Source organism: Uloborus diversus, chromosome 7, assembly GCF_026930045.1.
Source record: "Uloborus diversus isolate 005 chromosome 7, Udiv.v.3.1, whole genome shotgun sequence".
Lineage (NCBI taxonomy): Eukaryota > Metazoa > Arthropoda > Arachnida > Araneae > Uloboridae > Uloborus > Uloborus diversus.
The window spans coordinates 140275977-140290043 of record NC_072737.1 but is presented as its reverse complement, the minus strand read 5'-3'; the positions used below and the strand labels follow the sequence as shown (position 1 = coordinate 140290043).

At 33.0% G+C, this 14067-nt stretch overlaps 2 protein-coding genes across 3 annotated transcripts in view; one reads left to right on the top strand and one right to left on the bottom strand.

Annotated features, from left to right (window-relative positions):
- The window catches only part of LOC129226561 (zinc finger RNA-binding protein-like), a 43213-nt gene extending 33167 nt beyond the window's left edge, over window positions 1-10046 (bottom strand). For both annotated transcript variants that reach the window (XM_054861172.1, XM_054861173.1), the window contains exon 1: window positions 9913-10046. In XM_054861172.1, the coding sequence (XP_054717147.1) occupies window positions 9913-9962 (50 nt within the window). In that variant the 5' untranslated portion in view covers window positions 9963-10046. The remainder of the gene's footprint in view (window positions 1-9912) is intronic.
- Window positions 10047-10634: 588 nt separating this feature from the next.
- LOC129226560 (myogenesis-regulating glycosidase-like) overlaps window positions 10635-14067 on the top strand; it is a 36164-nt gene continuing 32731 nt past the window's right edge. Inside the window, exon 1 of the mRNA XM_054861171.1 lies at window positions 10635-10988. Within this exon, the coding sequence (XP_054717146.1) occupies window positions 10859-10988 (130 nt within the window). The 5' untranslated portion in view covers window positions 10635-10858. The remainder of the gene's footprint in view (window positions 10989-14067) is intronic.

Genomic DNA, 14067 nt, shown 5'->3' with positions numbered 1-14067 from the left:
AGTCTTACGAATCTGATAGGTGCGAGTTTTACTTGCGTAAGACTTGCACTAGTCAGATTCGTTTAAAAATGCGTTTTTTTTTTTTTTTTTGAAACTTTATTCAAAAGTAGTTTCCAGAAATCGCTACAAACTACTTTTTTTTGTAGCGAACTACTTGCTACTCTACTTTTTTTAAAAAGTTGTGCGCTACACTACAAACTACTAAAAAATGTAGCTACTACAGTAGCGTCGCTACTTGTAGCGCGCTACTTCCAACCACTGCTTGAAACTAATTTGTAACTTTTCTTGGGGAAAGGAATGTTTGGTATTGGGGGAGACACCGAGGCATGGTTAATACTGCTCCATAAATTGTTTTACTTGTAATGGCGAACAATCCAAAAATACATAAGTAATATGTTGAAATTATACACTGATAAAAATTTAACAACAGCTGTAGCTAATACCGTATGACTACATTGCATAAAATCTGTGAAAGTCTATCAAATCCTTCTACCTGACGAGTCTTGAGGAATATTTAAAATGGAACTGCCTGTAAGAGGATGAAAATGATCCTAATACTAAAAATTTTTGATCATTCACGTCAAAGAGGTGTGTTTCGAGTTCTTTCAGTTAAAACAGAAAGCGAAAGAAAGTAGTGATTGTTTCTCACAATTATTACCGACTCAGGCAACGCTGGGTATTTTTTCCAGTATTACATCAAAAGAAATTAAACTCAAAGGAAAAGTCAAATGAAATGCTTGGAAACAGAAGATCTAAAGTCTAAAAACATTTTACTGATATGTTTTTCGAGTTTTTATTGATTTCACCCCATAAAAAAATATTTATGTACTCTGTTTTTATGGATATGTTAATATCATACAAATTACTACGTTAGTAGGGTTGTGGGTACTCGGAACATTTTACCGGAAGACTATGATGGAGCAAAGGGGTAGATAGATTTAAAATAGCCATTAATCTTCATTGGGGACTAATAAATTGACTAAGAACAGTCTAGCTGGGTTCAGAATCTGTTGCTGATCATAACATTTGTATTACAAGAACAGATTTCACTTCATGTCAACATTTCTTTTATTAATAACTAGTAGTTTCTCTCTTTTTTAAATATGATTTTTTTAGACTCTAACCTTTAAAAATTTTATATTTGTACTTTTTAATTTTATGAATGCATTTATTATGGGCAATAAACCTCCACACCAGAGATAAACATCTTAAAATGTACAGCTGATGTGATTGTTTTTATAAATGTTACAACATGCATTATAACTTAACACTTATTTGATTTATTTATAAACTTACATAAACTTCAACAGATCTTCATTTTTACTTCCTTTTCCAAAAAAAGGAAGTATTGCATTCACAAAAAAAATTTTCACTCAAAATTCGGCCTTAAATTCCATTTTGCTTACCCGCAAATTAATGTTTTTTTTTTTCAACCCAACCACACACGGATAAGTGCCTAAGAACGTATAAACACCCAAAATATCAATTTTGACATTCCCCGAGTTAAGTACAACTTTTCTTGTGACGTCTGTATGTACGTCGCATAACTCAAGAACGGTACGTCCTAGAAAGTTGAAATTCGGTACGTAGACTCCTAGTGGGGTCTAGTTGTGCACCTCCCCTTTTGGTTGCATTTGGGTGTTTTTAAAGGGGTTATTTGCCCCTTTTTGTGGGGAAATTGTTAATTTCGATGTAAACTCAAGAGGTGTTATAATTTGGCGGACACTTGGCGATATATCGACAGTCTTTTGGTCATCTAGTTTTGTCGCCAACTTGGCAACAAAAATTGGAGTTTTTTTTTTTATTTTAAAATTTTGGTTTCAATTTGGTCATTGTTGGTGATATTTAGAAAGTAAACTATTGAATTACATTAAAATTGCCAATAATGGGGAAATGGCATTAAATTGGAGTAAAAGGAAGTCATGTGAAGCACACATCAGCTCGTTTCATTTTTAAGTTAAAATATTTTTTAATCAATTGTTTACATACATATTTATGTATGCCATTTTTTAGAGACGTACAGAGTAGCACTTTGGCCGAGTAGCCAAGTACTCGGCCTTTCACTACTCGGCCGAGTACCGAGTACCAATTATGCTTTAAGAAGAACCACAGAAACACACACGTGATGAATTTCGAACTTATTGGAATAGTAGTATAGATCTCCATGTCCATATAATAGTTTTTAAAACAAAATTCCAGCTGAAATTTAATTATGCATCAGTAAAAAATTTTGGTTGCATCAAAAATTTTATAAAAAGGTTAATTTTCAAAATTAAAAATAAACAAATAAATAATAAGCATGATTAATCACGTTAGAATTAAAACAAATTATATCAATCTATTTTAGTTCTAGTCGGGGGTGAAGAACAGAAATTTTAGGGTCCGTCAAAAATGACTTTTCTGGGGCCCCCTCCATATTCAGGGGTCGATCCAGGTTTTATTTTTTGGGTCCCCATTTTGTGAAAAGGCAAAATATTTTTGTGAAATTTCGTTATTTTTGTGAAAAAGCAAAATATTTTTGTGAATTTTCTTTGCTTTTGTAAAAAAGACCTTCTCGTGATTTTTTTCTTGGAAAAGATTATATTAAAGCATTTTTAGCTGTCGTATCGTTATAGAAAAGCCCTAGACAGGTTTCAGGGGTGATTGCAAGTTCTTGAAGAATACATGAAAGCAGTCAAGAGAAAATGCGCTGGGGGAGGGGGGAAGTAAGACCCTTAACATTTTATTCGTAATTTGACACATACATTACATTTATTGCTTTTTACAAATATACATATGCAAGGCACACTTTCTTAAGGTGAAAGTCTCACAACAGATTTCCTGTTTTCCTCTTTCAAATACTTTAAGAGCAATGAAAATTGCACATGCTGCTGAACGTAATGATAACTCCTAATAAATACAATATGAAAAGACTCAAAGATATCACATATTTCTTAACACAGAAGTGAAATACTCATTAAAGATTCCATGTATGTGTTTGAAAAACTTAAAAGTAATTAAAACCCAAAATAATACTGCACCAGCATTCAGCGTTTAATTTTTTGACTTTTGACGTTCTTACAGAGTAGGTATTTCGTTTAAAACTTTGCAATTTAATGATGTTAATAAATATATAAGAAATTTTATTTGTTTGCCTCTTAACAAGGTACAGTAAACATCAAAAATGCGAAAAATCCGTTTACCATGGCCGATGTAAGGAAATTAAGATCTTCAAAACAAATAAAAATATAAACAGCATGTAAATATGTTTATTTTAAGTAAAGTTATTTTAGAATTGGATTTTGAAACTCAACACAAATTAATACTAAATATATATTGCGTAATCAAAGTAAAATTTAAGATTTTCCTGAAAACAAGCTATCAATCACAATTTTCCCTCTCCCGTCCCCCTTCTGATGCTCTCAAGCAAAAACACCTCATGCAGCAAGCAAAAAGATAAGATGGGGGAAGGTGGAAGAGGCTCCCGCGTAGATGCGTACACATTTGCGGTTAAAAAATATTGTGAAAAGGTTGCCTTTTTATAAATTTTTGTGAAGGGGCTGCTTTTACGACGCGGAATATTGTGAATGGGGCCGCTTTTGCGATGGGGAATTTTGTGAATGGGGCCGCTTCTGCGGCGCGGAATTTTGTGAATGGGGCCGCTTTTGCCATGCGGAATTTTGTGAAGGGGCCGCAAAGCGGCCCCAATTTGGTGCTGGATCGACCCCTGATATTGTTTACCGCTAAATTTCATGCCCAGTTAAAAAATATTGGGCCATCTACAGGCTTGGGTCAACAAGTGTCTCTTCTCTCCATTCCTCCTGTTCACGCTCCTGGTTCTAGCCCGCCAAACATAATGTAAAAATTTCATATTTTTTACACAGCTCTTTTTAATAAATAAGTTTCATTAACTTTGCGGACATTGAAAAGATTTACTCCATTGAAGCATAACAAACTTCATTATAGGGCAGTTCTCAAAAGGTGGGAACAAAAAAGTTAACTTTGAGCAATTTCAAAAATTTTCAAATTTGACATCAATTTTGATTTTTTTCTATAGTATGCATACCTAGAACACAATATATGAACATGAAAAGACAGCAGGTATTTGTAAAAATTGTTAATTAGCAAATTAAATCAGCAGTCTGTAGGTAACAGATTTTGGACATTGTTGTCCTGTAGGTAACGGATTCTGGACATCATCATAACGTAAGTTTCACCATTTTTGACAATTGTTAATCTGATTTTTAACTTTTCCAATGAAAATTTTATTTACTACTTTTTAAATTTTGCAATTTAATAATAAAGAGGATAATTAATGAAATACTTAAATGGCTATACATGCTGCTCCTTACATATAATAAAGTTTTGGAATGATTTTGAAGAAATTGATGCAAAGTTAAAAAAAAGCTTCAAATTAAAAATAATACAATTGTAAAAAGTGACATCAGTTTTAATAATGAATATTTTTTCTAATGTCATAAGGATTAAAATGATGTTTAAAAAAATTATTGAAGAAAGAAATTCGTATTTCTATTTGGAGATCGTTAAATTATGTTTCCAAAAGAAAAAAGAGAAAAAGAATTCTAAAATAATAAAAGAGGGGAAAAAAAATGCTAGCGCAGGTGATAAAGTCGCCAAAACTGGTAGAGCTGACGATAACTACATTTGTCAAATTGGAATTCCCTCTGGTGACCTTTAGCTTATCGTATACTGTGTTGTCGCCAACGGAGGTTTGCTTGGCGATTTTAGCGCAAAATGGCTTTCGGTTCGATCATAAGCAGCCATGTTTCTACTGTAATTTATGTATTGTTCAATGTGTAACATATTAATTATGCAAAATACCAATGGATTAAAGAAGATAACATTATAATAACCTTTTTTATTGAGGTTAGAAGACAGTAGACCATCAAAAATTTTGAATAAATGGACAGAATTTATCGGCGTCAAGATCGTAACGCCATTTGGACATCTCACATGTACGTTTAAAAAAAAAATATTTTTCTTCTAAGATACTGCATAAAAGCTTATGAAAACACTTTTAAACAATTAAAAATTGATTCTGAGGCTCAATAAACACCTTTAAAATGAAAACATCATATACTTAGTTCTCAAAAAATAGCATTGTAAAGATCGTAAATTTTGGACATGCATCAAATTTCAAACTTACTATTTTCTAAAATCGTTTACAAAGTGAATAATCTGTCTTTACTTTTGTTATTTGTGTAAAATATTAACAAAAAGTTATTCAGTGTAAGATTCATACCTTTAAATTTTTTTTGAAACGTATGGAAATAATTTTAAAAATTTTCTTTAATGGTACATTTGCTCAGTTAACGTTTTGGTATGTCCAAAATTGCGCCTTTTAGCAAAGAAAATATTTTTTTAAGGGCATTTAAAGAGCATTTTTTCCATAATTTATGTCAATTCTTGTCTCTATACAGTATTATAATTTAACTCAAAAATTTTTGAGTTAATTAAAATGAAAGTTATTTGGTGTTGAAGCTTCAAAGTTGAGGTCTGTGTTTGCTCCCACCTTTTGAGAACTGCCCTATACTCAAAACTTAAATTTGACTTGTAAATGATTGCAGTATATCAGGGCTGTCCAACTGGCGGCCACCGCATGTGGCCCGCCAACACATTTTATGCGGCCGCTAACTTCTCATTCAGTATATTTCTTTTTCGACATTTTGTGGTATCAAGAAGCATCCGAGACTACCGAGGGGGTCCCCGAAATTTCCTCTTGATCGCCTCTTCACTCCTTTCATTGTATTGGGAGAAAAGGGTACAGGACATCTACTGGTCAAGGTCAAACAGTCCTACCCTGCACGTTGGTGTTTAAAAGAAATAGTATTGCCTCGCATTGGCAGGGGATGACAGAGGGGAGAGAGAAACATTTCAAATAAGAGAGCAAAACCTGCCTGCAATTGGTTAAAAATAAAGACCCTTAACCCTCCCCCACCGACTCGACGGCCTTTGTTGATTTCGAAAAAGAAATAGTTAAGACCTTCTTCGGCTGGCAATCGATGTTGACACTTCTTCCCTTGTAAAAAAGGAGGATCGGCCTCAGTTTTCCCATTAAAATAGCGAATTGATTTATAATCTTTCTATTTCATTGTTTTATAATTAACTAGCTGAATTGCCAGTTTTCACCCGGTCTACATTGAAAATAAAAATTGTGTTTCGGCAATCAGGCTGAACTAAAAAAAAAAAAAAGCATCATGCAAAATTTCAAGAGACGTACCGAGTACTTGGTAACTACTGGGCATACTCGGCCAAATTTTGATCAGATACTCTGCCAATACCGAGTAGTTGCAAAAAATTGAATATTGTCCAAGACGAATATTAAAATTTATAAAAAAGCGCAAGCATATTTAATATTCTGCAATCATTTACAAGTCAATCTTAAATTTTGAGAATAATGAAGTTTTTAATGCTTTAATGGAATAAATCTTTATTTTAATGTCCTCAAAGTTAATAAAACTTATTCATTAAAAATTGTGGAAAAAAGGTAAGTATAAAAAATACGGAATTTTTACATTAAACATAGATTTTTGCTACAAACAAAAATTAGTTATAAGAAATATAAAAGTTCCTTTGCTTAAAAAAAAGGGAAATAAAACAACGTTAAAAGCATAGTGCAGGAACACTGCAGACACGTGTTTTGGCGTTACAGGGAATTCCTTTTTCAATGCACAAAATGTGTTGCTTGTAGATTTAAAGGCATCCGACAAAAGATGGATCTTTTTTGTCCAATGTCTTAACATTCCTTAGCTCACATTTTATGCACTGATAAAGACGTTTCTTGTAACGCAGAAACACGTGTGTGCAGTGTTCTTGCACATTTGCTTTTAAAAATTATTTATGTTTGGCGGACTAGAACTAAAATAGATTGGTATAGTTTGTCTTAATTCCAACTTGATTAATCATATCTTTTAATAATTTTTAATTTTAAAAAGAATTTTTTTGTAAAATTTTTGACATAAACAAAATTTTTTAAATAATGCGAAATTAAATTTCAGCAGGAGTTTAGTTTTAAAATCTTTTATATGGACAAAGAGGTCTATACTACTATTCCAATAAGTTCAAAATTGATCACGTGTGTGTCAGTGGGTCTTCTTAAAGCATAATTGGTACTCAGTACTCGGCGGAGTACTCGGCCAAAGTGCTACTCGGTACGTCCCTAAAAATTTCCCTTAAAAATAATGACAACAGATATTAAAATACTTTTAAGAAATTCAATCGAGAAAGATGGATTCAAAAAGCGTAACCATGAAAACACGAAATAAAATAAGTTTTAAGGAATTAAAATGTGAAAGAAAATGGTTAACAATTTGAAAGGATATGAGATTTTTTGAACTTGACTTAAAAAGACTTGTAACTTTTTTTCCTTTGGAGATAGAAGCTCAGTTTTTCGACCAAAGGTCGAGATAGATCTGGAGTGAAAAATGTCGCTCCTTTCAAAGGTGTCAAAGGGAAATCTGTGGACCATTCCTTCATCTTTTATTGATAGATGTAATGAAGAAAGTAGCTTTTAAATTTCAGCTAAGCCTAAAAGAATTCGAAGTAAAAACGCTAATAACTCCCGCCGTAATTAATTTAGAGCGAGGAAACAAATTGCGTAGAACGCGGAAAATTCTACCCTTTCCAACGATATGTAATGTTATTATATGCAAGTTATTTTTCACCCATATATTCGAGAATTTATGTGAAAATGGGGCTTAAATTGGAATAAAAAAAGAACTATTCATCGATTTTTTTTCGAACCGGTCTGCAATCTGCAAACCTTTTCAGGACTTTTCTCGAGTTATGAGGGTTCAAACTCACAGAACGCTTTTTGGAGACTTCATTTTATACTATGTAGAGATAATTCAACTATTAATTGTTATTGTATAAGAGGTAAGAGGTTACGGTTCATTTTTTTCAAACTGCGGCCCGCCAGGTGATCAGTGACCGGAATTCTGGCCGGTGAGCTCTTTGCAGTTGGACAGCCCTGCAGTATATTATATGGTTGCACTCTTTATTAATTCTAAAATCTGCCTTAACAATATTCCATTTTTTACAACTACTCGGTATTGGCCGAGTATCTGAACAAAATTTGCCCGAGTACCGAGTACTCGGAAAATTGGCCGAGTAGTTACCGAGTACTCGTTACGTCTCTAAAACTCATGGTAGAAAATCAAACTGCTCATTAATTTTTTGACACAATAAAAAATGAGAAGTGTACATTGGGCTCGAGTTTCGACCTTTTTTAGCAGGGTTGGCTTTCTGCCGGCAGAAACTGGTTTCTGCCCTGCCGGTGGCAAAAACTGGTTATAACCGGTAAAAACCAACAGAAAATGGCAAAAACTAAAAAGCATCTTTATTAATTCAAGTAATTACAAAATGTCATTTGTTTAAGTAAACTAAAAAATGTAATTCTATTTCATCATAAAAAATAAAACTCATTGCCCTTGATTTAGTTCGATCAGAAAGAGAACTGTTGAACTGCAGATGCTTGTAACATTTGTATTAATCTAAAGGACGAGAATCTTAAGCGCATTTAAGAAAAAGAAGTGACATACAGATTTAAACAGGCAGTTACTGGTTGTTATTTGCTAGTTTATACGTGTCATCTAAAATGCTTGGGATTACAATTATCATTTGCTCAAGAAGAAAATGCCAGAATTTTACTTGCCGATAGTAACCTCGATTTTATACCTAATATCACAGTTTTACAAAACAAATTGACCCTATTTCCCCAACTTATTTTTTCAGTCAAATTTTAAAACCACCCCAATTACTACATAGTAGATCATTTTATTTAAAAAAATATATACAATTGATGAAAGTTTCATTAATCTTAGCTGTATCCTTGATGGCATTGCCATCTAGTTCTTCTGTTGCGAGAGTATTCTGTTATTTTTCCTCTATTCATATTAAATTAAGAAATCATTTATATTTTCCATTCACCTTTTCTTAGAGACAGCTGCAGAGGGCAAAAAACATAATTTTTGATTTTTAATGATATGGTAATTAAATTGTGCTTTGGCTAACATTTCATTATTTTCCTGTGCTAAATTCCTATTGGGTATCAAAGATTTCTTTTATGTCATTTTTTGAGTTTTTGCCACAAATGTGGCAGAAAGGGGTTTTTGCCATGCCGGTTTTAACCAGTTTCTACCAGTGGTTTTAACCACCTCCGGCTTTCGATATCATTAGAGTTTGCGCACCACTAGAAAAAGTGAAAGAGCAAAGGTGCAAATTGCAGTTCTTATTTCGGTTGTAAAAAGAAAACTATGAAATTCTTCCAAAAAATAAACACCAAATATTCTACAGTAAACTTCAACAATAAAATTATAATAATGCATTAATTTCCTTACAAGAGTTCGTTTCTGCTATTTTCGGTAATAAGCACAAAATGTAAAAAAAAGTGTGACATTTTTAAAAAAACCTATGCAGATGTTAATGTCCCTTTTCGAGGGCAGATGTAAATCGTCACTTAAGTTATACGGGATAATGAAAGATGTGCATTGTCTTTATGTTAATTTTCAAAAAAAAATATCAATAGTTCTGTTTTTTTTTTCTTGTTTGAAAACAACATCAACTATACTTGTTTAATTAACACTTTTCATATCAAATAGACAAGACAAAAATTATTAACATAACGTAGTAGAATTGAAAATAGTTTCACAGCACCAGACCATGTCACTAAGGAACAAAAAAGCAAAAAAAGTTGTCTCACACAAAGTAAAATACTTTAAAAAAACACAAAACTAACAAAATATCTTGCTTTATATTTTAACATGTAGGAGTTATATTGCCGCCATCTTATATGCCGGCTACAGAAAATGGTACATTCAATTACCATAACATTTATCTAGGGGTTTTAACATTCATCGAGTGCTATCATACTTATATTTTACGATTTTAAGAATAAGTTTTTGATTTACTTACGCATATTGTGTCCCACCAGTTGTGAATCCAAAATAATTATTTGCAGCCATATTTATTTTATAATACGCCGCAATCTATCGATCAAATGGGGAAAGAATAGAACAACCTTCACTGACGTCAGAAATACGATGTTGTTAGCTCGTTGCCATAAAAAATTTTGGCTGCAAAACATTATATTTCCACTAGACATTTCCATCCGAAATACTTCTCTTGAAAATGTTTTTTTATATCAAGCTAGGATTCGTTTTAAGAATCTTAAGATGCATAAACGAAAGAAGTTCTTAGTTCATATTAATTTATCCCCTTATCATACCATAAACGTAAAAACCAATAAAAAAGACCAGAGAACACAATGGCCTGAAGGTCCTAAACTGGTTTCAACATTTATCGAGTTTTTCTCTGTTTCCCTCTGCTTGTGCTGTATTTTGTTTTCAGATTATTTCATAAATTTTCTGATAAGAAAGACTCCAAAAAAATTTAAGTGAGTACAAAGGAACAAAATCATCTACTTTTCAGCAATGAAAATGACCTTCATTTAACTTCTCCATTTTTTTCAAAAATGAAATCTGTTTAAATGAATTCATGAGTTGCCTTGTTATTTACAATTTCTTTGCAGGCTGTCATTAAGTGGCATTTCATTTCGATTTCCATTTTTAGGTTTCCGTTTAGGTTATTTCCATGAGGATTTGTTTCATAGATGTGGCCACAACGTTGTGCTCACTGAAGTAAACAAACATTGTAAGGGAAATGATATGTAGTTGCATTCTTTCACCTAAATTATGAGTCTGTGAATGATAGAATTTGCTTCTCTTGTCTCTTAAAGACAAGTTTGAATGTATTCCTGTTATTACCGGTACATTCACCGTACTACTTCTCGTATTACTACATTTCTCCAGCATTTCTTTTATTTCAATTTTTAAAGAGAAAATGAGAGTTATCTAATAAAATGTCTGAATCTATTGAAAATGTCCGAGTCATGGATACCATACCTATACCATCCACATCTGTTGTATTTAAAGAAAAAACGAATCTTGAAACATCTGCGGAAGAAAGTAAACAAAATTGGATTGACAAAGGTAAATTATGTGATTTTCATACTTTATTAACTACTGTCATCAATCAAGGCCAGGGCCAGACTAAGACTTGAGCACATCGGGCACGTTCCCAGGGAACCAAATTTTTTCCAAAAGTTTTTAAAAAATAGAGTCAAGTCATGAAAAAAATTCTCAGTATTTGAATCTCTCTTTCTCAAATCTGAAACACTTCTACAGACACGTATGAGGCGTAATTTTTCTTTTAAAAGTTAAAGTAGGATATAATTTTTATAATTACGTTTTATTGCGCTGAGGCAAAATTTGAAAATTTTATATTGCAATGTACATTGTTATTTACAGGGCCGGACTGGACCGTTAAAACAGCCCGGGCGATTATACAAAATCGGCCCTTAGCTCCACTGGTAAATCTACTCCCCCCCCCCCCCCCTCCTTGTACAAAACCTTGCAAGTTTAAGGGTTTTTTTTAATCGAAGGAGAAAAGAGCAGTAAAACGAATGCAGGGTTATCGCAAGGTCAAAAATTTGAGGAGTGAATAAGTTTGGTGGCCTCTCAATTTTTAACACATTTTAACAAAGAGAGAGAGAGAGAGAGAGATTTAGAAAGATTTCAGATTCTAGTTTAAGAGGGTGTCATTACAAGATTGAAGTGTTAGCAATATAAACCTAATTGTAAGTGTAATATTTTCCTAGATGGAGTTTGGACTCTTCTCCACCGGACAGTTTCCGAAATTGTAATTTCATAAACGCTGCTTTTGGACAATCTTTTGTAGTGTTGAGGGGGGGAGCATTTGAGGGCTCTCGCACGATAATGTTTCGAAGTTGATACTTTAAAAACACGCGTGCAGATTATCTTCCATTTTGATAGGGGGGAGTGGTCGGGAATCCATATCAGAAAATATTTTTGAAATTGTAGTTCTAAAAACGCATTTTCAGACGATCTTTGGTGGCGTTGGGGGAGAAGAGATTTGGAGGCCCCCTCCAGAAATGTTTCGAAATTGATTCATTAAAGGACCTCGAAATTGAATGGAGGAGTTTTCTGAGAGTTTCTTTCTGGAATTTTGCCGAAATTGCAGTTTTAGACTATCTTTGGTGTGTTCGTGAGAGGAGAGGTTTGGGGGTCCGACAATTTTTTGAACCTGAAGTTCCAGGAATGCAGTTGTAGATATCCAATGATGTTATGAGAAAGAAAAGGTTCAAGAGTTCTTCCCCAGAAACTCTTTAGAAGTGGTGCCCGTAAACAAAAGTTTAGACGGTCTTCAATGATAGGGAGGACGGAGGGGGCTTTTCTAAAGGTTACGAGAGTCTGCTCTCTTGTAGGGTTTTCGAAATTAAAGTTCTAAATACGCAATTGTAGGTTTCAAAAGTGGATTTGGGATTTCTTTCTAAGTCAAAATTTCAAATAATGATGGAAAGGGGGAGTTTCTATTCTTGTTTCTAGAAATTGAAAATCTTCATATTTGTTGGTTGCAATTGTGGGGTTTGGAAACTCTCCCCCGGATTGCTTCCAAATCAAAGTTTCAAAAACACACTTTTAGAGGCTACTTTTGGTGACATAAAATGAAGGAATAAACGTTCAAGGAACCCCTTGTTGACTATCCTCACTTATTTATTCTAATTATAATTAAAACTGTTTTGGAAAACACACCCTTTTTTTCGCAAAAACCATTGGACTGATTTGGTTGGTTTATACAGCCTAGTATTTTCATTTATTTAGAATACAAATTTGTCCAATAAAAATAACTTTTACCATTTTGAACTGATGGTGTACTTTGCAGTGATACTTTAAGTCTTCTTTCCACTTTTTTTTTAAATGCTAAATATCATACCCCCTGAATCATTTAATTATTTTATGTTTTTTGCATTCAAAAACTTAAAGCAACTGGTGTGCACATTCATTGCAATAATTTAAAACTCTAACACTGTATTTTAACTTTTTTTTTTCTATTTAAAACATATTTCGGCGGCTCCAGCTTCTTTTCCATTTAGCTGTGATCGTGACGATATTTTAAGCAAACAATTAAAGATGTAAATAGGTCGGTGGGCCCTATGAAGCTATTAATTTTATTTATCTATTCATTTTTTTAAACTAAAGCTTGCCACGTTTTTACACTATGTACTTTTTTTTTTTTGGTGGTTTTTTACATTTGGTAACCTTTAATAATATAATCTTAATAATACAGAATTTTGGATGATTTTATTTTAAGAGTTCACTATCATTTAAAATTTTGCAGAATAAATACTTTTAGTTATTTTTATTCTATTTTAATTTTGTAATACCGCATAGGTCTTCTTTTTTGTGCATCGTTAAAATATAAATTAATGGAATTCTTGGGGAAAAAAGCAGGGGATTGCACCCTCTGTACCCCTTTGAAGACGGCCCTGAGCGTACTTCAGGAGAGGCCATGTCAGCCTAGTCGAAAACAAGGAGCCGGCCTCGCAATTGCAGTCGTTTAAGTTTTAATGTGGATAAGAAATTGGAAAACGAACAGACAAGGGAAAAACCAACCTAGGGTTTCCAATCCTGAATACAACGGAATCCCGCATGATATTTAGCTGAATCAATCCCGCGGGATTTCTAATCCCGCAAATTTTTTCCCATTCAGGTATTTTTCAACTTTTGTCATAAAATGACATTTTTACAAGCATCATGTGTTTGAATCACCTTCCTCGTACGTCTGCAAGAAGAGCAAGACAAACTGTCTCATGAGATGAAATGTAGATTCACCATTTAAGAACACAAACAAAAATGGAGTACATTTTTCTGAAAATGAAATTGTACACTCATTCGAGGTCACAGTTTTTATATGGACAGTCAGCAATTGAAAATAATGCAAATGCATATAATTTAAAACATTTTTGAAAATCATCACTAAAGTTTAAAATCTTGGAAATTACACTTTAGGAAAAATAGAGAAAGTGTATTACTGATTGAAAAATCCGCTGGAGTAGCCCTGAATGCAATGTTGGATCACTTCTGTAAACTTCAGGAATGCACTCAAAACCTTTAACTTAAAAAAGTGCTCAATATTTTTCTCCAAAGAAGAAAGCAATGAAAAACCTGGCATTATTTATGTATTCAGCATGACTTTAAAAGAGGTGCA